Source organism: Cryptococcus neoformans, chromosome 5 (assembly GCF_000149385.1).
Source record: "Cryptococcus neoformans var. neoformans B-3501A chromosome 5, whole genome shotgun sequence".
NCBI lineage: Eukaryota > Fungi > Basidiomycota > Tremellomycetes > Tremellales > Cryptococcaceae > Cryptococcus > Cryptococcus deneoformans.
In genome coordinates, this window is record NC_009181.1 from 385,613 (window position 1) to 408,072 (window position 22,460).

The 22,460-nt window shown below is 47.8% G+C and overlaps 7 protein-coding genes across 8 annotated transcripts; 3 read left to right on the forward strand and 4 right to left on the reverse strand.

Moving 5' to 3' along the window:
• Positions 1-143: 143 nt before the first annotated feature.
• CNBE1430 (hypothetical protein) lies at positions 144-4,367 on the reverse strand (the record flags this gene model as incomplete). Of its 2 annotated transcripts, XM_770335.1 has the most annotated exons (31): positions 144-212; positions 263-364; positions 434-502; positions 557-765; positions 817-906; positions 956-1,076; positions 1,131-1,222; positions 1,283-1,293; positions 1,349-1,596; positions 1,648-1,716; positions 1,771-1,786; positions 1,839-1,903; positions 1,951-2,001; positions 2,059-2,065; positions 2,121-2,202; positions 2,251-2,337; positions 2,410-2,469; positions 2,520-2,577; positions 2,636-2,728; positions 2,781-2,875; positions 2,929-2,972; positions 3,026-3,128; positions 3,172-3,226; positions 3,279-3,478; positions 3,535-3,595; positions 3,650-3,688; positions 3,743-3,844; positions 3,893-3,934; positions 3,984-4,027; positions 4,082-4,262; positions 4,317-4,367. In XM_770335.1, the coding sequence occupies 31 exons, from the start codon at positions 4,365-4,367 to the stop codon at positions 144-146; spliced, it is 2,616 nt and encodes an 871-aa protein (XP_775428.1). The 2 variants fall into 2 exon arrangements, with proteins under 2 accessions (XP_775428.1, XP_775427.1); XM_770334.1 differs by having other exon boundaries at positions 4,082-4,367.
• Positions 4,368-4,644: 277 nt separating this feature from the next.
• Positions 4,645-7,061, forward strand: CNBE1440 (hypothetical protein; the record flags this gene model as incomplete). The annotated part of the gene is made up of 7 exons (XM_770336.1): positions 4,645-4,788; positions 4,837-4,965; positions 5,014-5,454; positions 5,507-5,961; positions 6,012-6,443; positions 6,495-6,857; positions 6,920-7,061. The coding sequence occupies 7 exons, from the start codon at positions 4,645-4,647 to the stop codon at positions 7,059-7,061; spliced, it is 2,106 nt and encodes a 701-aa protein (XP_775429.1).
• Positions 7,062-7,351: 290 nt separating this feature from the next.
• CNBE1450 (hypothetical protein) lies at positions 7,352-8,735 on the reverse strand (the record flags this gene model as incomplete). The annotated part of the gene is made up of 2 exons (XM_770337.1): positions 7,352-8,666; positions 8,725-8,735. 2 exons carry the CDS (start codon positions 8,733-8,735, stop codon positions 7,352-7,354), a joined length of 1,326 nt encoding a protein of 441 aa, XP_775430.1.
• A 702-nt stretch (positions 8,736-9,437) lies between these two features.
• Positions 9,438-11,513, reverse strand: CNBE1460 (hypothetical protein; the record flags this gene model as incomplete). The annotated part of the gene is made up of 7 exons (XM_770338.1): positions 9,438-9,586; positions 9,644-9,776; positions 9,827-10,418; positions 10,472-10,530; positions 10,583-10,895; positions 10,961-11,202; positions 11,331-11,513. 7 exons carry the CDS (start codon positions 11,511-11,513, stop codon positions 9,438-9,440), a joined length of 1,671 nt encoding a protein of 556 aa, XP_775431.1.
• Positions 11,514-12,121: 608 nt separating this feature from the next.
• CNBE1470 (hypothetical protein) lies at positions 12,122-13,006 on the forward strand (the record flags this gene model as incomplete). The annotated part of the gene is made up of 6 exons (XM_770339.1): positions 12,122-12,159; positions 12,224-12,340; positions 12,607-12,695; positions 12,750-12,777; positions 12,870-12,885; positions 12,941-13,006. The coding sequence occupies 6 exons, from the start codon at positions 12,122-12,124 to the stop codon at positions 13,004-13,006; spliced, it is 354 nt and encodes a 117-aa protein (XP_775432.1).
• A 690-nt stretch (positions 13,007-13,696) lies between these two features.
• CNBE1480 (hypothetical protein) lies at positions 13,697-19,023 on the forward strand (the record flags this gene model as incomplete). The annotated part of the gene is made up of 19 exons (XM_770340.1): positions 13,697-14,721; positions 14,774-14,942; positions 14,999-15,176; positions 15,236-15,672; positions 15,730-15,849; positions 15,902-15,966; positions 16,014-16,234; positions 16,292-16,487; positions 16,541-16,696; positions 16,752-16,934; positions 16,989-17,273; positions 17,329-17,444; positions 17,502-17,612; positions 17,663-17,761; positions 17,813-17,918; positions 17,965-18,450; positions 18,505-18,576; positions 18,625-18,866; positions 18,917-19,023. The coding sequence occupies 19 exons, from the start codon at positions 13,697-13,699 to the stop codon at positions 19,021-19,023; spliced, it is 4,374 nt and encodes a 1,457-aa protein (XP_775433.1).
• Positions 19,024-19,096: 73 nt separating this feature from the next.
• On the reverse strand, positions 19,097-22,011 carry CNBE1490 (hypothetical protein; the record flags this gene model as incomplete). The annotated part of the gene is made up of 8 exons (XM_770341.1): positions 19,097-19,743; positions 19,798-20,699; positions 20,752-21,025; positions 21,080-21,378; positions 21,430-21,610; positions 21,666-21,756; positions 21,804-21,878; positions 21,931-22,011. 8 exons carry the CDS (start codon positions 22,009-22,011, stop codon positions 19,097-19,099), a joined length of 2,550 nt encoding a protein of 849 aa, XP_775434.1.
• Positions 22,012-22,460: the final 449 nt, after the last annotated feature.

Below are 22,460 nucleotides of genomic sequence, written 5' to 3' on the forward strand. Positions count from 1 at the left end.
ACAGAAGGGGGCCGCTCATTCATATTCATCCATAAGCCATCAATGTTAAAGATTGTATCATCACCGGTATCCGATTTGGTTGTATATATCTTTGTCACTCATTTGCAAGACTTTATTGTATGCTACCCTATTGCCAGAGTTTCTTAGACATATAGCGCCAAGGTGTAAGGATTGACGGAAAGCCAATCGCCTTCCGTCATCCATTTAAGATCCTGTAGGTCGAGCATTTAGCTCAATTAAGAATTAATAACCAGTTACGTACAATGCAGAAGTTAATAGGCATGTCAACCAAATGGCCCTTGATCTTGCCCAGCTCTTCTTTCACTTGCTGAAGGGTAAGAGATTTGTCAATGACATGACCAGTCTAAAAAGATTACGCGGTCAGATAATCATTGTCCATGGTACAACAGCTGGCGCGTATAATTTGGCTCACAGAGACACCGGCATGCGGTTTCAAATATTCCTTGTAGTCTTCCCAGTTTCTGATACCATCACTGGGCACCTTTGAAGATTGTGTCAGTCCCCGGACCAACAATAGTGTGTAATGCACACTCACAGGCCTGAAAACATTTTCAAATGCTTCCCTGTTTCTTCTTCCGGTTCCAATCCACAGATCTGTGAATTCGTCGGACAGAACATCCTCAACGGCCTTGTCCTCCTCGGAACCAAAGTCATACATGTGAGGGGTAGGAACCGGGTGCATTGAGGCCGTAGGCTGGTTCTTCTCATCAAAAGCTGGCTGCGACGGCAATAGACCAATATGTTCTGATAATCGCATTTAGCTTAGGCCCGGAAACATCAATATAAAACGTTTACCTCGCATGAGAGTTCGACGTAGCGTCGTAGCATAAGCCGAAGCCATGTACTTCTTACCGTCCATCATGGACTCAACCATGTCAGAATCCTCTGTAATCATATTAATTTTCCAGTTCATGACTTGTCTTACCTGGCTTACCGATCACCAGCGCAATCTCAGAATCATGATCTCCGTTCATTGAACGATCATTGATGTTTGCACTACCACAGATGACTCGTCTGTCATCCACAATCATGATCTTACTGTGGATGTAGCAAAGCTGTCACGGAGATATAGTCAGCGACGAGCTCTAAACAGCGATAGGGACTCATACCTCAGACACGAAACATGAGAGCTCCTCCTCTTCTGTACCGTCCCACTTCTCATCGAATAGAGTAGTGGTGTCTTGTAGAGCATGTTGACACACTGTATAGAATGTCAGTAATTCGTCAACCTCGAGCATAGACAAAGCAATCTCAATCGTACCGTTGTCGGATCTGTAGAAGGATCGTCAATACACAAGCAGCATATCGATTTACAAGGTAGACTTACACGTGCTTATCATCATTCTGTGCAGCCTGTTGGAATCTTTTGATGATGTCCTTAGCTTCATCCATGGTCTTAGGCAGTCTAACAGCGTTTTGGACCGTATCTTTCTTGCCTATCTCGTCTACACCTGTTGTTTGGTCATGAGGCTGCTCGATGTTAACCACCTCATCGGCACCGCCGCCGCTGATATCTTCTGAGCCAGCGTAGATTTTAGCAAGAGCGACTTGAGCTTGATGGAAGGTGATTCCAGACTTTGGCGTATGATGAGCTTTGTATCTCAGAGAGAGAAACGAATCGTTCACCTTTTTTTCCATAGCTTTAATACGACTCCAAGGAGTGTTGATACGATCGTAGGAACGCAAGTTCCAAAACTAGCAGGAAGTCAGCTACTGCAAGCCCCAAGTTCATGTTACTTTCAGACCCACGGAGATATAGTCAGTTCTATGGACCAGATGTCAACCACGTCTGATTTTGCATGCGAAATGTTACTTACGGCTCGAACCCAGCTTCACGGACCATCTCGAAAATGGAGGCGCCGCCACGATTAATAGTGCGATACTACGAATCATCAGCCACAAACACCTTTTCGCTGCACATGCACGTACCTGGGCCTCCATGATAGCCTTAATGCCTGACTGACTCTGGATATCTCCAGGCTGCATAATTACATCAATAGCTGCAACATGGATCAAAATCCGGTCTTAGGTACTCACGAAAGCACTAAATTGAAGATAGTTAGCATTTAGTCAGTCTACAAAAATGCGTGACCACTTACGGTACTGCGGGGATGAGAATGAAGACCTTGAATTTCCTGCCCTCTTGAGCAGCTGAGATAATTCTCTGCGCCAACGCGAGGGCTAAGAGAAGATTATTACAGGGTCCTATCTGGAACTGAAACAACTTACCGATAAGGTTCTTCACTGGCTGATCATCCTTGCAGCTCGAAATACTATTGTTCCAACAGTCAGCAAGAATTCCCTCCTCCATTATCGCTGTTAGATGCTATCTCACACTTTTCCGAGGTCAGCGCATCCAGGCAAGAGGAGCAAGTGTTCAGTACTCACAAAATTGATTCTCAATATAGATGCAGTGATTAGCCTCTCGGATCAGCCCAATATACGCCTCTTTAACAGATCCATTAGCTTCCATAAGGCCCAACTATCCGCAGACTCACGTTGAATACTATTTTCCAAGAGGATACCATGACTCCAATCAGCTGCAGATCGAACTACCTAGCATAACCAAATCAGTCAATATCCGAATACGCAAATCTGCCACTTTTGAGCTTACCTGGACCCTAGAAGTACCATGTGGAATTGGCTCAGTAGCTCTGGGTGCCTCAGAAGGAGGGAAATGGTAGGGGTGGAAGAATTGACGACCTGCCTTCAAAGCCAAAAATAAGCAGCTGGTGTCCGTGAAGAAAGAAAGCACTTACTTCTTTCCACTCGGATAAGTGGGGATGGTTGAGACGAAACTCGTTGTCTTGGATTAGTTTCTTTTCACCTTCACGAGATCGGACCTCATCCCAGGCTAGTCGGACATGAGCTGAAGATGCAGCAGATTGAAAAAAAAGGAAAACGCACGGCCAGGAAGAGAAAGCCACTCCATCCTGTGGTTGTGCTTGTACCTTGTACATGGGTGAGTAAGGCAACAGTACTGGCGTAATAAACTTATATTCACTTGAATTTCTTGACAAAGTTCCACCTCTCGCAAAAGTGCTGAACCAAATCAACAACAGAGGGACCAATCATCGAGAGAGACACATCGTGCCAAGCTTCATGAACTATCAGCATAGTCCGCATAGGAGGATATGGCAATAGATTCACGCATTCTGGCTGTGTCTTGAACCGCGAGGGCATTGGAAACGTATTTGTCCACAGTCTATCGACATTTCGCTCAAGCTATTTTTGGCATGAATAGAGGCTGTACGTACCTGAAAATCCATCACTCGAGAGTTGTTGTAGTCTTGCCCTGGGAACAGAGTTCTCCAGAATTCAGTGGGATGAACATCGGCAAGTGGATGATTCCTTGTGTCCCAGCGGCCAAAGCAAGCATCAAGCCCTCCCATACAAGCAATGGTGTTGTCAACAACACAAAGCTTTTCATGATGTGAGAAGTAGTATACCAGCTCGCCTATTGTAGGTCAGTTAAATGATATGTCGGGCAACGGTTTAAAGGGATGTTCTAACCTCCACTATGATCCGGATGCCGCATGACGCAAATGTTCTCGTGAAGATCCTCGAGCGCATGCTACGTATTCTGTCAGCTTATATGGGAAGACATATTTGAAAGGTTCGAACAGACTTTGGTATGCTTGGAAGAAAGTGACATTGAGATATCGACCTGTCACAAGTCAGTATATCAGACCACAGTCAACGAACGATTTGCTCCTCTTACCTCCTTGTAGACTTGAACATAGACACGGACGCCCTGTTCAGCCTTCTTCTTCAAGAGTCTGTCAAGGCGCCATTCGGGAAAGAGGGCTGCGGGCCTTCGTAGCTACATGAAAAAGTCAGATTGATGAACAATTAAGCGCTAACCACAAACCTGGAGCTCGGGTGACAACCACCAGTCGAGAATCATGATACACTGCATAAATCGTCAGGCGCACGACAATAAGCACGGGGCAGTTGCTCACTTCTTTAGCCGAGTCAATAACTTCGGAAAGAGCCCAGAAGTAGTCTGTAAGGATGGGTAAATGTCAATCGACATCCTCGAACAAGGGAAAGGTCGCACCATGCCCATCAACATGCCACTTGACGATGTTCCCATCTCTCTCCCCAGAAAAGCTCCTAAACCTATGGGAGTCCCTTATGGCCTCCATCTTAGAGTCTACTTCCTTTTCCCACTCCTCGTCATGCCTGTGGTTTGGGTTCCAGGTAGTAGAAATTGCGATGCCGAGCCTGGATATGTCGGACTGCAAAGAGTCGACCTTGTTGCGAAGTTTCGTGAAGTGCCTATGATGCCTTGCCTGCTTCTCGGGGTCGACTGTACCATGTGGGTCTGATACAGGCATGGACATTGTGGCTGGTGTTTGCTGTATTATTGTCTGAGAGAAACAGCAGGCGATGAAGATTATTATGTGCTTGGAATCTTGTCTTATCAGGCGTCACACCGGGATCACCGCCGCAGCCCGCCTTCCCCGTTTCAATTACGTCATACTTCCGATGTTTGCATTCAAATTATGTAACATTTAAAAAACGCGTCTTACTCTCAAACGCGAACAACATTATTGCTCGCTCGACGCGTTTTTGATTTCCTCTTTTGCTCTTCCGTCCATCTGTGTAGCGCGCACTCCAATGCCCGTAGTACAGCCACCCGCAGACGACCTACGTCCATCCGATCTTACGTATATTCACGCGTACAACTCGATCGTCTCGCGCGTTAGGAGAACAGCTGGGGCTGCTTCTGGAGGAGTGGTCATCCTCGCTGGGGTTGATGTCGTGAGTACGCGTCGGAACGACCGTATACAGCACTGACGAAGTTGTTAGGATGGACTCTTGGGTGCAAGGATACTATGTTCGTTGTTCAAAAACGATGACATTCCTTATCGATTGATCCCTGTGGGCGGGTTGACAGAGCTGGAAGAGAAGAGTGATGAAGCGCTTGCCTCTGAAGAAGTACGTATCACGTTTCAGGATCATGGCCTGAATGCTCACATCCCAAAGATACACACTCTCATACTGCTGTCCCTCGGATCCCTATTAACTTTAACAGACTTTTTCAACCTTCCAAAGAAGGTTCATCTTCATGTAATTGACTCCCATCGCCCATGGAATTTGGGTAATTTGTTCGACATTGATCTCGACGATGAGGATGATGAAGACGCTCACGGGAAGGTGTGGATCTGGGGAGATGGGGATGAGTTCTCCGAAAACATGGACCAACTGCGAAAAAGCTTCGAGGCTTTGCAATTTCTACCGCAAAAGGACTCGGATGAAGACAGTGACTCTGATGAAGAATCAGAGGCGGAAGAGGAGGAACCAGAAGAGGAAGATGAAGATGAAGAGGGCGATGATGATGCTAAAGATGAAGATGGATGGTCAAGGAAACGGAGGCGAGAGGATTCTGTTGCGGCAAGAAGGAAACGGCGACGAGACGATGATCGAGTGAGTTGTTCGTGGTCTAACTCGCAGAAAAAGAGTTTAACGATGGTATCAGCCGCGTAAACTTCCTAAAGCAATCAAAGAGGCGCATCAAGAACGGATAGCCAAATACTACAATCACGGGACATATTACGGGCAATCTGTCGCTCTCACAATCTATCTGCTTGCTACGGTCCTTGAACGAGCCGACAATGACATATTATGGTATTCAATCCTCGGCGTCACTCATCAATACATTACATCCCATATCGATCGCGAAAAGTATGAAGAATATCATGCAATCTTCCTTGACGAGGTCGTGCGGCTCAATCACGAACCAGACCCTGTGGCTCTACGGACTCCTAATCCCGACAATAGGAATATATCCAAGAGCGAAGAGTTACGATTCATGTTGTTCAGACATTGGGACCTATACAATGCGATGTTACATAGCGGATACGTTGCTGGCCGGTTGGGAATATGGAAAGAAAAGGGAAGAAGCAAGCTGCGTGGTTTATTGGCCAAAATGGGGTATGTGCGCTATTTTCTTTTACTTCTGGCGTAAACTGACGTTCCTGAAGTTACTCAATCCAACAATGCAATCAGGCATGGTCACACATGGACATGGAGCTCAAACGTCAATTACCTGAAGTGCTCGAGCGTGTCGGTCCCGAATACGGTCTCGTCGAGCTTTCTTACCCGTCTTTCACCCGCGCTTACGGGTTTCAACTATCTTCACTCTCAGCAGCAGATGCCGTCGAGGTCATATCTTCTTTACTGGATATAGCGGTGGGCGTAAGGTTAGAGGTTGACAGGGAAGGCGGTAAAGGAGGCGGTGAGTGGTTTGGAGGCACCACCAGATGGAGCGTTGGTACGCGGGAAGCGGAAATGGGCATTGCTGCCAGCGAACCAGGAGAAAGAGGAGAAGGTATTGAAGGAGAAGAATCCGAAGAGAAAAAAGATCAAGACTGGCATGTGACCAACTTTTGGATCGCCTATGATGCGTGCGACGAGTAAGAGCTTTATCAACTGTTACTCAGATTGTGTCGACTAATACCATCCAGTATCTCCCTTTTGCGGCGCTCTCTCCCATTAGCTATGGCTCTTCATCGAGCCATCATACGCGCGGGATCCGATTTGCTTGATAAATCCATCATCCGTACGCTTCGGAACTTCCGTCTGACCATCCTGAGCGAAGGTCCTGACCTTCGGCTCTTCTGTCATCCTTCCCCTCTGTCACGTCTTGCTCTTTGGTTGGTCGATGCTACGCGGGACCGGTGGGTCGAGAAAATCGCTCGACAAAACGCACATTCTGGAGGCAAGGTTAAGAGTTTACCGTTTGTAGTAGCATGCTTGAATGAGGAGAAGGGGACTTTCTCAGTGGTGGGTGTAACTGGTGCACCAGAGTTTGGCGATGTGAGGAAAAAGTGAGCTTTCAATTCGGGCCGGCAGTGTATTTGTAACGACCCATATGCTGATGCGTCTATAGTAAATTTGGTCTCGCTTTCCAACAAGCAGCTTCCTTTTCCAATGCTACAGCAAGTCTGGATATGTTTGACACTAGTGTTGTTGAAGTTGGCCGAGAGGATCTTCAGTCATTCATTGAACATCTGCACCTACACTCCGTCTAGGCTCTGCCAAAAAACTGGGATACAACAACCTGCATATGTAAAATCAATCTACAACTCTATATTGTCTCCCCAGGCAAAAATCGCCGCTATCCAATCATTCAGTCTATACAGTCGTGTCAGGGTTTCTTTTTTTTTTCTTTTTTTCACGGTTCAAATACTTTATCAAGTCCTTCAAGCTCTTGGCCTTTTGTCATCTGCATGCATTTTTGTCAGTTGTCGTCATGCTTTGGAATGAGGATGACAAGGGTACTGACTTTGACATCGTTGGTTCAATATAACCTCTCCACCATCTAAGAAATCCATTGCAAACAATCTAGTTCCCTCCTGCCGTCTATCATTCTTCCATAATCCCGTGCCAGCTCCGGACATTGCTGGTCCAGCTCGTTCATCAGCCATGAGGCCACTTCTTTTCTATCATTCTCCAACTCTTCCCTTTTTTCGTCGTCACTCTTCCATTCTATCCCATCCTCATCCACATCGCCGTCAGGAGGAGGAAAGAAACCTTTCAACTTCCAAAGCATTCTTGAACGTCTACCGTTCGTGATGAAATGCTGAGGTACATAAGAAGTCAGATGATTGGGATGGGTAGCCAGGGCTTGATGTTGGGTATGCTGGACGACTTGATAGTTTGCTAATAGTCCGAGAAGAAGAGCTTCCTTGCGGTCTTTGAGAAGCTTTTGTCTGGGGGTCAGGGTGTCATCTGCGTTGTCGTTGTTGTTGGCTGCTTGGGGCAGGACTGCGATATTGGGATTCGGAATCTGCACTGGAGTGCTACTATGGATCCCATCTTGCGGTATGTCGTTGTTCCCATCGCTCTCATCTCCCTCTTCGAACATAATTGCCTCGTCAACTACGTCTTCGTTAGGCACGAAAGTAGTATGTACCATCTCCATCTCGACTCCTGGCGAAGGAACTATGAGGCCCCAAACCTCGCCCCTCAGTTCAATCTTCTCCAGCTTCTCCCAGTGTTGCAGGGCCACACTAAGGCCTCCAAAGGTATCCCACCAGTTCTCCTCCTTGTCCCCTTGGAGTAACGTTCTGACGTCAAGGCTCGAGTAGTTAATAGTGACCTGTTGAGGCTGAATGAGCGAAGGCAAGTGTCCAGCCCAGAATGTCGCGAGGATTCGAGGAGCTTGGGAGCGAAGAAGTTTGGCATGGAGTGAGAGAACAGCAGATGGTGTGAAAGTAAGGAATTTGGCCGGGATGACTTGGGGAAGCTTGCTGGCCAACTTGAGACTAGTTCGAGAAGGATAAACGTCAAGAGTCAAACTCTTAACGAGGGTCAACGCCTGAAGTTTCTTCTCTGGCGTTTGCAAACTTCCTGATCTTGCTCTTTTCATCGCCTTGGAACTCAACAGGCCGAAGCCTTTGCTCTTGCGTCGGGTACGACTCTCAGAGGGGAGAGTCAAGAATCGTTGGAGTTGATCATCCGAATGAATGTGAACATGGGTGTACAAGAGGGGGGTGATGAGATCATAGTATGCCTGTGAACAACGTTGCAGAGCTGCAAGTGTTCCAAGCGAGTCCGTCGAGATAAGAAGGTTGATGATAATGTGCAAGAGGTCGTATGGCAGAGAATTTCGAGTGCGAGTGCGTTTCAAATATCTGCAATAATCGTAAGTCAGTGGAGTGGCATGAAGATGGAAGGGTACGTAGGACGCACTGTACGGCCATACTGGTTATCTGTCCCCTATACCTGCAACAACTGCTTGGTGCTGATACACTATTAAAGGTGAATAGGAGGAGGCTGTTCCCAAAATGCTCTCTCTATAAGCTATTATACTCTTATCATTTGCTGTGTTTTCTTCTTCATGAGGAGGGGCGACGAGTTTCCGACGTAAGCAGGAACTGTATGTAAATAAGTCTTGCGAGATCTGGGTAAAGTTAATTATTCGGAAGAACTATTATTGGAAGATGGGAACTACGTCCACTGCTTGCGCCATCTGCTGCGTCTCGGTCTTTTACCTGCGTGTATGCTTGCTGTGACTCGCTGCTCGCTGCTAGCACATGCGTTATCCGTCTTCGTTTTCGCCAATTGTTGTTCATTCCTCCTTTTCCCAGTCCCCAATTCGCAGCGTGAGTAAATAAAGACATACAGCAGCAGCCACGATGATGAGGCCGGATTGGGTCCCGGGTTCTCGGTCCCCATCGGCCATCGGCTTACTCGGGCTCCATCCGGGCCCCGATGAGCCCCAATCCCGACTTTAAAGATGGACACAGGACGGTAAACGACGGAAAGCGGAACACCAGGAAACTTATGATCAGCATCATGCATAAAGAACCATGAACGAATTTTGCTTTTGTTTTGTCGTGCAACGTCCCTTAATGCCACTTTTACAACGCTCAACCCTGCTTCAAAAGATGAAAAAAGACATATTAAAGTCCCTCCTTTTCTCTGATCTCATCCAGAGCAGAGTCAACCTTCTTGACCTCCGCTTCTCCTTCCTCGTCGTCCTCCTGGGGAAGCTGGTCGCCATCTTCCTGAACTTCTTCGGGACCAGTAGCCTCGCCGCTAACAGCAACAGCTAGCGAATCAAGTCTCAGCATTACGTACAAGCCCCATTTTAGTCATGCAGACTTACTGTGGTAGGGCTCGTGGACGCCACTCTTCACCTGAGCCTCATCAGATGTATCATTCTCGGACTCGGGCTCAGTGGTAGCACCGTTCTTCTTCTGCATTTTGGCGACAAGTTTCTCCACGCGCTCAATCTCGGCCTGCAAGTATTTTACCATATCAGTGTCTGAGCTTGGAAAGATTAGTTAACGATACCTGCCTTAGTCTTCGCAGCAGAGTTGGCCTCGAACCAAGCTTTCTTCGTCTCAAGATCATCTACCGTCCTCTGCACATCGTCCTTGCCGCTAGGAGGGGAGATACCCAGACTCAAAAGAGTACTCAAGAGAGACATAGGCAAGTTGACAGCCTCCTTGGTGCTGTTTCCTCCCTCCTGATTAGCAGGGGTGGCAGTGCCGCTGTTACCCTTTTTCCCCTTCTTCTTGCTCTTTCCGCTGCCACCAAAGAATCCGCCAAGCTCATCATCTTTCTTTTTCAAAGTCATTCCCTTGAAAGCTTCGTCGTCCACCTTTCGGATTTCTAAAGCCTTGACACCCTCAACGACAGTAGCGGAATCAGGCTTACCGCCAGCATGGGTAGAGGGCACCTCACCAGAGCCGTACTTGCCTTTGAACCAGTTAATGAGGACACCGCAGTCGTCAGTCTCGGAGGCGAACGCAGGAGCACGAGCTTCTTCACGAAGACGAGCGATTTCCTGCTCCCGTCGTTCGGCATCTTCTCGGGCCTTTTCGACCTTGAAACGTTCTTGACGAGCTTGTCGATCGGCTTGGACCTTAGCGTAGTATCTGTGCGGCGCATTAATTATATCTCCATTAATAATGCAATAGACAGTACTCACTTGTCGTTGTCCTCCCTCCACTTCTGGGCAGACTTTCGCTTTCGGTCGTAAAGCTCGTCCTTTTTTTATACTATCAGATTTGCCCAAATGTCCAAATCAAATGTCTCTTACCATCTCGGCAGACAGCTTGTTTCTCTCGTCGAACAATTTGCCCCTCTCCTCGAAAGCCTTGTTACCCTCCTCCCTTAAGCCATCCATTTCCTTCTTCAGCTCATCGAACCTGTCGCTGACCTTCTTCGCTTCAGGGTCGTCAAGCTGCTTCTTGAGCTCATCGATCTTAGCCTTGTCGGCAGCGATGCTCTCGTCGATGGAGCCAGAGGCTTCAAGAGTCTTGCGAGATCGACGAAGAGTGGTGATTTCCTGAAGAGCCTTCTTCTCGTCCACAAGCTTCATGCTGCCGGATTCAACTTGCTTGTCAAGGGACCTGGACGATAAAAATGGGACCTCAGTATGCCGTGCACGCGACTAGTAGTACTTGGAGCGACTCACTCAATTCGGGCATCAATGTCAGCTACGCTCTTGAATCCCGACTTGTTTCTCTGGCCTTGAACGTCCTTAATCTTCTTCTGGACGCCCTCCTGCAACCGCTTCATTTCCTCAAAGAGCTTGTTCCTGTCACCCTTGAACTTGGCCTGTTCAGAGCGGAGGCTGTCAAGCTCCGCCTTGATAGCAGATCGACGGTCGTTGGATGTCGGCGCTTGAGAAAGGGCAATACGGGAACGGACAGCCTCCTGCAATGTACAAAATAATGATAGCGCAGCAGATCGAAGTAACGTGGGATAATAAGGGCAGAAGCAGTAAGGGTTCCATGAGCTTCTGCGCAGTACTGGCTAAAAATATTGGCCATGTAAGCACTCACAATCTTCTCCTTGACAGCGGCAATCTCTTTGTTGATCTCATCTTGCTCTGCATTGTATTTGGACTGGTCAGGCTTGGCCAATTGTCCACTGGACTTCTTGTCGCCAGTGGCCTTTGCACCGCTGCCGGCATCAGTGGCAGACTTGGCAGCAGTGGGCTTGAGAGAAGAGGTGGGAGGAGGCATTTGCAAGGGACTGGCTGAAAGATGAAAGCTGTTTGAGGAAAAAGATATGAGATGGAAAGAAACGGGTCGATGTATTTGAATCGAGCCAAAGTGGATGGATCGCTTCAATGCGCGACAGTCAGATTGTTGCTGCAACAACAACCGCAAATAACAAGTCAGCGTGACGTGGCACAGTTTTTAATCGCCGTCCAACCCAGAACACCACGCACGACAAATAGACGACATTTGTATCCATGATGGTGTATACGGACAACTGTTGCAGATGTTTAAAGGAATCTGTGCATGCAGAGCGGGAGCAGAGCATGTAGGGTACTATTTCACTACCAAGTCCAGCAAGGCAACAAGTACTACTCAAGAGGATAAATTTAAACGAATGCTTGAGGAAAGATGTGACGCACACGGATCGGGACAACTCCTGCGCAAACCACCTGTGCAAACAATAGGCGTGCGCACAAACAACCTCCTGTCACTCACGCCTAAAATGAAAAGGGGGCAGCCTAATTGACATAGGCCGCGAAAACAACCTTTGGCACACGCCAACCTATCAAAGATGCTCTTATACATACTACACCTCTTTCCATATCGCTCTTTCTTTTGCAATTAACACCATGTCTGCCCCTCCCTCCGCCTTCTCTAATGCCCATCGGTAAGCCATAAAGCTACCTTTTCTTGTCGAACAAATAGCTCAGAAGCTGATACGGGGATCGTAGACTTTACGTCAAGTCTCTCTACAAGCGATACCTTGTCAACTCCCTTAACTGGTACATCCGAAGAGATTTGTGGAGACAAAAGGCCATTGAGATTAGGGCAGAATTTGAGAGGAACAGGTATGTTTGACTGTTGGGGTCTTTCGGGCGTGACGGATCGGGTAAAGGCTGTGATGGGCTTGAACGAATTTACGACAGAAAGGTCAGCTTGTGGATGTTGGATCCTAAGAGGGCATGAGAATGAGAATGGAGGTCAAAAGGGAACGCCTGGACTTCTCCCCAGTATGCGTTCTCGGTCGCAACTATTGCTTGATCAATCCGTCGTCCGGTTCCTGATTCCGTCTGCGGTATCGCATTCAGCAACAGTTGTTGATTGGTTTCACTAGGAACATCACCGATCCCCGAGCTCTCGCCATTGTGCTCGAACAGGCGGAGGAGAAGCTTGCCAAAGGGATCCACCCTGACCCATATCGACGTGAGTACGGTTGAACTTAATCCAAATTGAATATCTGCTAACGTAGCTCCATAGCGCCTCTCTTCCCCGATGGTACCAAGTGGTCAGTATTGAACTTTGTCATGCTCTGTTTTGTAGCTATAACTGACGCTGTGACTCACTCACTTATTCAACTCATCCGATCACATACTATAGGGAACGAAACATTCCTGTGGGTCACATTATGACAGTGATATCATCCGGTATACTAATGACGTTGCGTGTAGCCACGAATGTTCACCGCAGAGGAGAAGGCTGAAGCATTGGCCGCGATGAGCGGATCCGGTCATTAAGGATCTAACTATTAGCATGCACAAGTGGGGCAAAATGACAATGATTATCGCTGCATATTGATCTCGTTGCCGCTTGTGACAACCATCTCATTCGAAACTCAACGAGCTGGACACTTAATTATTGCACCAAGTTCATCATATGATTCCCGAAGTGCTCAGACACGGGCAAAATAGTGTGGGCCTTCACGGTCTCCGCAACTCACGGCTCCAAATCCGTCTACTACTCCATTGAGTATTAAGGATATTCAGATGGTATCGCCGCACATTTATGTTACAGGAATTGTAAGACCACTCTTACCAATTGCCCTCTGCTGTCGACCTCTGTCACTACTGTAATCGCTACCAATGGCAACACTTAAGCAAAATCTTATTACTCCGAGGTGGTTGTTGCTCGTGACCCAAGGAAAGCCGATCATCACTGCAGATGTCTGTACGTGTTGTAATAGTAGTAGTAGTACAGGTACACGTGGCTTAAGTACTCCCATATACACTATAGCTACTTAACTCTATCATGCAAATGTTGTTCTAAACCCATTATGCATTTTCTATGTCGTGGCGGCCGAACCATAACCGCAAGCGGTGACCAGTTGTCCCGATCCGTGTAGGTTTCACTGGCGAACAGCCGTCGGTCGTCATTCCGTCATGTTTCGCTGTCCTTGGGATTGTTGACACCTCCGTCCGTCGCCCAGCATGCCTTCCCCGCCTCCCCCACTCACCATCCCCATCCTTCTACATCCCACACTCCCCTCCCAAGCAAGGCACGCCCTTCCCCTCCGCCCCACCCACATCGCACACTGGACGGTCAACTCTAACCACGGCCAATCAGCCTATACAGCTCTTGCAACGCAAGACAATACCATCTGGGTCGTTGCGGACCAGCCGGCACCACCTCTTGATGATCACGACCTATTGCAGGAAGAGACATCTACTCATATACCCAGCATCTACACTTCGTCACCAATTTCTCCTCGGCGCGTTCGACCAGCACCCGCTCGACCACATACACCATCTCAACGGCCTGGGGCAACTTCTACAGCATCTACAGCAGGATCATCCTCTCAGCGTCGCACTTCCGCCTTTTCTCCTCCACTCTCTACTCATCAGTTACCTACGGCTACTCTCTCGTCGGCTACTGCTTCTGCTGCTCCTCCCGACCAGCATGTCCACCGGTCCAGCTTATCCGGGAGAATGGAGCTTATGGGGCAGCTCAGAGAGCATAACAGTGGCAGAGAAAATGCAGGAATAGGAGCAGGCTTGGGCATCGGACGGAGAGGTCTGGCAGGTTTACATGGCCAAGCTGAGCAAGATTCCGGGACGACGTCCCCAAAGTCCTCCATGTCTCTGTCCACAGAAACCACCAGTACTGTAGGCATGTTCAGTTTCTGGCAAAAAGGCTCACAGTCAGATGCAGAAGAGAAAGGAAGAGAGATTGACGAGATAATGCAAGAGATCAATGTGGACAGAGAGATGGAAAACGAAAGGCGAGAGTCTGAAAAGGAGAGTGAGGATCTGAAAGTGGTTGAAGCCGCGATAGAAAGAAGTCCGAGTTCTGGTCAGGGATATAACCTCCCAGGAAGCCATGCCAAAAGTCACGGATGCGAGTGGGGGAATAAAAAGGTCTGGAGAATTGTGTTGAGGCGGGTGGATCGTGGAAAGATAGTGAGCTTAACGGCCTTTGAAGAATTGGGAATCTTGTGTGTTTTAAGAGATGAAGGGTAAGTGTATCAACATGCTTGGAAAATTGAGCTAACTGATCCCTTGCGCCAGACTGTTGGAGATTTTCTCTTTGACCACTTTGCAATGCGTGGATTACCTGGAGCTTGAGGGGCCCAACTCACGTCATTTGCAGAAGGACCCTTCTAACAGCAATACTGCCACCGTCAAGCTAGGGCAAGTCTGGTCCTGGAGTGGTATACATATGGCTAGAAACGATACAGTGGGAGCTTCGTTCTATTCAAAACCACGATCAAATGACTGACGAAAATCCATTAGTCACATATACTCGTTGCACATGGTCTTCCCTGGCCTTGTGAAACACCTAGCCCTAACGGAGAAGTGACTCGAGTAATAATCTTGCTATTCAATCAGGATCAACAGCCTTTGCTCGATCCTATTGCAAAGCTCGAGCTTCCTGGAGAAGGTGACGTTGGGTTATGTCAGGACGGTGATAGTCAGTATCCTTTCGGAATATCCTGTAAACGTTTTAGCTGATGGGGCTTGTTTACTTAGCTAATTACTTAATCCACGCAACTCCCACATCCTTAACATCATATCCTATCATCTACTCTCAACACAAAGCCTCCCCTTCGAGCTCTCTACAACTTCATCCTGGGCATTCATCAGCAGCTTATCCCTCTCGCTCCCATACACCGAATCTTGAGTCGTCAGACGCTTCCTCGTCTCTCTTAAGAAAATCGGTCTCTTCATCCCGCCTTCTCGATCCCCATCAATCTCATCCACATGAAAAAGAACACAGCTTTGCGAGATTCCTTGCTCGGCGAACGGATTGGTCTAAGAAAAAAGATGAAGAACATGGCGATCAGCCGATCATACATCCTGCTTTGGGAGAGGGTAAAGAAGTTGAGAGGGACGGATACGGACATTGGACAAGAATTAAGTTGCATGAGAATGGAGAAGGAGTTGGGTGGGCTGATGATGGAATCGATGTGAGCAGCTCCATTGCAAATCGAAGTAACAGCACTGGTAGGCTGACCGCGGTACAGGAGTTTCAATGTGACGGGAAATCATTGTGGATTAAGGGGACAATATCATGGACAAAAAGGGTATCCGCTCGAGAGGTGGTATTCAGCAAAGGCTGGAAAAAAATCGTCATTCTGCGTGCAGTAAGGGAGTTTCCTAAAAGGGAAATGCGACAGAACTGACTTCGATGAAAAGGATGGAAAGCTTGCTGTATATGCGCCGCAAGGTAATGAGGTGCCCAAGGAAGGTAGTCGTCTGAAGTAGGTTTTGGCTGACTGTCTTTCATTTGTAAACTAACAAACCTAAGGTTTGAACAGAAGTCTATCGATGATGATGTGAATGCTATTTGCTTGACAGAGTCGGGAAAGCTCTTGTTGAGTAATGTCAGCGCCGTGCAAAAGGGAGACATAGATAGCCCTGTAATCAGCTTTAAAAAGTATCTGACGCTCGAGGAACCACCAGAAGAAGAAAATGGTTCTTTCAGTCATGTCGTGCCTTATGGAGTGGAGAACGTCCTTGTTGCTGATCGTGAGCCTGACTCAAATGCGTCAAATTGGGCAAACATCTGACAACCTGTAGGCCAAGGAAATGTCTATCTTCGAAAGCTAGATAGGGTCATACATCAAGATAATATAGACCCTACTACGGATGATAAGCCAAGTGTTGACCGACTCGACGCAGCTGTTACGTGTATGAAGATTGTACGAGGTCCAGAGGAAAATGACAAAAAGTATCTTGTTGCGGGCGATGAAGATGGAGTAATTAGGATATGGACTGTAGAGTATGTTACCTTATGCGTACTCTCAGACAAAACTTGACTGATCATTCCCATAGAGAGTTCCAATTTTGCGGCTCCTGGACACTCTTTGCCTGGCCAGTAAGCGATTTTGTGCTTTTGGATATGCCTCAAGCTGGGCCTCTGCATGGCACATTGCTTTGTACCTCCCAAGCGGGCACCGTCGGTATTATATCCCTGTCCGAAATGGAACAGTAAGTACTGAATTTTGCAGAAAGGAAACAAACTGACGTCCTTGATGCCTCTCAGGCTTTTCCTAATTCCGGCTGCAAGATCTCCTCTCCGCCACATCTATTTGGCAAATACTGACATCCTCCTGGCGTATGCGAATGGGAAAGCAAGGGTATGGAATACCGAAACACAGGAGTTCAGGCGCTCCACAGGGCTGGACGCTGCGGAAGATATGTTACAGGCTGGGAACTGGACGAGAGTGTAAATATCTTCCTGACAGTCATTGCCGAAATAGGAGACTGACGTTGACTATAGTGACTTAACAAAACGACATACACAAACACCTTTGACCGCTTGTGTGGCTCAGCCATATGCAGCAAGCCAACTTGGACGTCTTCTCAATCTCGATCTTCGCGAACTCGGTCGTTGGTTGCACTCTTCCAAGAACAACCCGCATCATAGTCCTCTTCCAGCTCTTCGGAGCCTTCTCTCTATTCTTTTTACCTTCGGAGTTAGCGACAAAGTCGATGAGACGTGTATCAGGAACCTAGGTGTGCACAAGCCTGAGAAACCCATTATGGTAGGATATGGAAGTGCAGAGTGAGTGATATTGCCATCACTTACACTAGACGGTTTTCACTGACCATCATGACAGTACCCATGAAATTGTATATGCGCAAGGAGTTGACTCATGGCGAATATCGGAGCGAATCACAGGGGTGAGACAGTTGGCAATCATAACTGTCTTAAGACCGTTCTTAGACTCCCCAGGTATATATATATATATACTCGTGACTTTGACAGTATGACGCTAATTCAGTATGATAGATTTAGAACAATGGGCCGCTGAAGTGATAGCGTTTTACACTGCGTCATTACCTCCAAACATCATCGAACCGGACCTAGAGTTCTTCGCGTCTTACTACATGGATCCCTCCTGTATGTGTTGATTGAACATTGATGAGCCGAAATACTTACGGATACCATAGACGACGTTCATCAGGCGGCCAGATTATTATTTGCGGCCAGAGTAGGGAGACTGTCAGGCTCTGAGATAGACACAGTTGCTCGAACCAGAGAACATGAACGTGAGTTGCTTATGGGAGTAAAAACATTTTTCTTATGAAAAACCACGATAGTGCCCATCCTTCAGCCCGAGGAACGCAAGTTTTGTGGTTCGGCCGCCAATGCTTTGACGGTATTAGGTGGTATCGCCTTGCAAAAATATCAGTGCATGGGTCCTACGTGAGTGACAATAATCTTTCGTAAGCCGAACTGACAACTCCGACAGTGCGCTCAAAGCTCTCGCTGAGTCAGTGGCTCTTTACCTTCATGAACCGAACTGCGACTACATCTCTCTAGCGGTAGAGCTCTGCTCGAAAGGTTTTACAATTTGGCAAAGCTATGTAGACCCTTCGGACCTTCTGCGCCGCCTCTTCCATCTGGCAACCAACAAAGAGCCGCCGTCCATGTCCTCCCATTCTTCTACTAGCATAGCCGCTCAAGCGCGTTTAGCTATTCTGCTGGTCGCTTCCTCTAATCCCCCTCTTTTCATGTCTACACTTTCAATGGACATATTGGACGCCAAGAGCGCCGAGAGTAGAAGTAGTATCATGAAGCTATGTGTCTTTATGGCCAGAAAAAAGCCCGCAGTGTTGGAGAATGGATTACCTAGGATAGCAGAGGCGGTCGTTAAGAGTCTCGACCCGAATGTTGGTAAGATGAGGGATGACGTCTGGCAAGCAGCTACTGTCATCTTAAATGAGCTCGTTTTAGCGTAAGTCTATCTTGTTGTAGGATATGATTCGTTTGAAACTGAATTTCTTCGCAGATTTTCTACGATTGACTTCCACAGTCGGACTCAGCGCCTGGCTGTGGGGACACACGAAGGAGCAGTCATAATGTAGGTGCTTCTGCAACGTTGTCTCTTATCACCACTCATCCATTCCAGGTATGATCTCAAGACTGCATCTCGACTATACGTCCTTGAACCGCACAAGGCCCCAGCCTCGGCGGTTTGCTTCTCGCCTGATGGACGTCGACTGGTCACAGTGTCAATAGAGGAAGGGTCTGTCACCGTTTGGAAGGTTGGGAGTAGTCTAAGCGGATTTTTCAACGTCGGTGGTCCACCTAGGCAAGGTGGTGAAAAGGGGGAGCCGTTCAAGCGGATAGAATTTAAGAGGGCCGATGACCGTAAGTTCAGAGACTGTCCAAGAAAACCAATTCTGATGCAAGACTCCTAGGTCCTCTTGATTCAACTTCGGCTTTAAGTGACGTACAGATAACATGGTTGGGTGCTAGACAGGCCAGAGTCACGATAAAAGAGACAGCATTGACATTTGAGACATGATTGGGCCATTGAAAATGCCATGCAAATGATCGTAGAATGCTATAATTCCAACATCGACCTCCTATACAAAGTGTTACATAAAATCTTCTGCTCCTTTCCTTCCAACTAACCGCGGTATTATAGCAGGTTTTTCTACCCATTCGCCCTCAAAATCATTTTCCTCCTTTTCATTCTTGTGCTTCACATTTCTTTGCTCATCCCCATGTCTCTCATTATCTTGCTCGTCTCTCTTCCTCTTCTTCTTGTCCTTCACTTGCTGCTTTGGCTCATCTTCCTCCTCTCCTTCTCCAATATCGAACGAAAGCATAATCTTTCGCTTCTTGCTCTTTTTGTCCTTTTTCTTCTCCTTATCATCTTTAGCCCGATTATCTTCTTTTTTCAAGGTGAACACGGGTTTGAAAGTCGTCAAGTCTACGGGCTTCTCGTCTTCTATTTTTTTCGGTGGGAAGGGGTCCCTGTACACTTGCGTAGGACCAGCAACCTTTCCAGGTTGTTCCACTTGTTTTTCATCATCATCCGCATCTTCCTCGTCACTTTCATCGTCACTGGCGAAGATTGCTTTGAAAATATCAATGCTGGGCTTTGTATACGTCAAAGTATCCCTTCCCTGATTGATATCCTCCGCCATGCCCACTTCAGCTATGGATGTTGGGGCTCGCTCGCCGGTTACAGCCTGAGTAGATTGTGGTATGGAGGTGGGCTTTGACGATTCAGTGGGAGCTTGATATATAAACTTTGACTCCCAACTGGCATCATTTGCTGGAATTGGTAAACCTTCTACACTAGGGGCAGAGGGTCCGGGAGCGGCTTCAGAATCGGAAAGCTTTCCCTCTGGATGCGGATCCGCAACCCCAAAACGCTTGCAAAGCAACTTCACGGGGTAAAATTGTCTTGTCTCTCGAGTCATCTTCCCGTACATCCCGTTCATGGCCGCTTGTTCTTTAGGCGTCAATTGCTTATCCATTTTAATTTCATCAACGCCCTTTGGCTTTTCCATCTCCGCTTTGGCTTTTTCGGCGTCATATATATGCAGTCCCGGCTTAGCTTGCTTAAGATCTGACGCAGCGAGAGAAGATGATCCCGAAGTGAAACGGTTAGACATTGCAAATGACAAGGGTTTAAAGATTCTTGCTGATGATGCGAAGGCTTCGAGTTCAGCGTTGATCTCGTCAAAGGAAGATGATGGCAGAAGTGCGGGATTGGGGTCTTTGGTATTATATGTCTGAGAGATGAGATAGGAACGGTAACGCTCTTGTTTTGCTGGGTCATCACCATATGGGATAAAGCCTTTGAGAGCGGCAGAAGCCGTCCGAGGGGATAGCGGAGGAATTTGAACTTCAGTCGCAGGCGTACGGGTATGTTCGGCGGATTCGGAGGGTTCGGGAACGAAAGATAATTTGAGAGGCGGGGCTATCTGCGCAGAATCTGACACCGAAGCGAGACGTTCCCGATCTTTTTCAGTGATGTACTCATAGACAGATTTGGCTTTTGACATTCGTGTTTCTTCTCCCAGGGCGGCACCGCGTTGCTCGTAAGTGAGAGGCTTTCCAGGTGCGCCTCTGATGACTTCATTTTCTTCAACCTTTTTCCCCGGCTCTTCGTCCCATTTCCGAGTAGTGCCCCATACTCGTGCAGGGCGCGGCCGCCAATCTATCGGTATTTCGGGCATCGGGAACCTATCATCATATGTTAGCAAAACCTCGTAACGATTCTGAGATTGCAGTTTACCATTTATCCTGAGGAACTCCTTCTGGATCAAGCATGAAACCTACTAAAACGGGCCTTCCATCATGCCAGTGATCTTCTGCATCCACGGCCTTTTTGCCTCCCTGGACATCCGTTGACCCCATTCCTAGTCCAGGCCGCGCTGAGCCACCCATAACGATCACATCATCTTCGTCGTCGTTATGGTCGAATGCGAAAGGTCTGGAGGACGTCGAAGGGCCAACGGCGTAAGGGTCATCATCCTCAATATCAAGGGGTCGTGGAGCCATCGCCGGTGCTACGTTGATGTATTCAGCTGCATGAGTTGTTAAAGTCGATGGAGAAGACTTACGCAACCTGCTCATGCCCTTTCCCTTCTCGAACCCTAAGCCCTGCTTATCTTCTTTAGATTCATACACCAACAGTCTCACATCCCTTGGAGCAAAAGTATGCTTTCCAGCTTCCGCGTCGTGTCCGCCATCATCCATTCCTAGCCTAGCTTTCCCGAGTTTACCTTCTTGTATTCTCAACTTTCGAAGAGTGACACGAGGTCCTATACCCTGACCTGGTCTCCATCCCAGTTTTTGAAGGAGCTTCTCGCCGATGGATGACTGGGCCGGTGCTATCAGGGATTCCAATACGGATGGAAGGCTTCGCTAAAGATCAACATCGGTGCTCATCACTGACTGCGAAATGTCTTACTTTTTATCTGCAAGGGGTTCCCTCGTCCCAGCAAAAGCTTCATTTCTGAAGATATCAGTATTCTCCAGCTGCCTATCGTCTCGCATTTGCTGCAAGTCTTCCTCATCCATGAAATCCTCAGCCCTTTGGACCTTTGAGGCTCTACTGCTCCGCGAAGACTTAAAGGTAGACGGCGCCCATCCTGCGTAAATATCCTTGTCAGTGATCCGTCCAATAATGAGAGCAGACCAACGAACCCTCTTTAGATCCAGCAGTGTTGAAGTATCCGGCTGACCATCCACCAGTGAATGCTCCGTGGAATCGACGTCGACCTTGCTCATCTTTCACCTACAACAATAGTCAGGCGGAGCCGTCGCAGGGTTGGTAGTACCTACCTCTTGCTTCCACTCGGGCACATACTCTAACTTGTCCTTTTTGGTGTCTGCAAGAGCAGGCAATGGAGTACCAATCTACACAGGCATGTCAGGAACACAAAATGACATCCGAGAACAGAGAACGTACTTGGACGAAGGACTCGTTCAGATAAGCCGAGTTGAGGTTCACCTGGTCGAGTTCTAACTTATGTTTGAGCCTGGAGGTCATGGTTGGGGCTGTTACCCTTTCACAAGAGAGCTTCTGTGGAATATAAGTTGACTAACAGGTTGAGAATGAGCTCGACGAGGAGAAGGATAGCTGCAGAAGAAGTGCATAAATAAGCAGCGGGGGAACACACATGGATCGGGACAGGCGGACCAGATCGGTTTGGACCAGTGACAGACATCAAGCTCGTACAGAAAGGCTGATTAGCGGAATTATTTTTGATTAGAAATTGCTCCCAGCTTGCATTACCAAGAACACCCACGTCATGATTTTTTCTAATGATTTTGAGCCGCGCGTCGCCATCATATGTATCCAACCGACGAGAGAGACACACGCTGCTGCACCCTTCTTGAATTGTCTTCTGGAGATAGAATCTCCGCTTCTTGACTCTACATTCGTCGTTGAGCATCCATCTCGTCGTCGCTCCATCTCATCGTTGCTCATCCTACTGC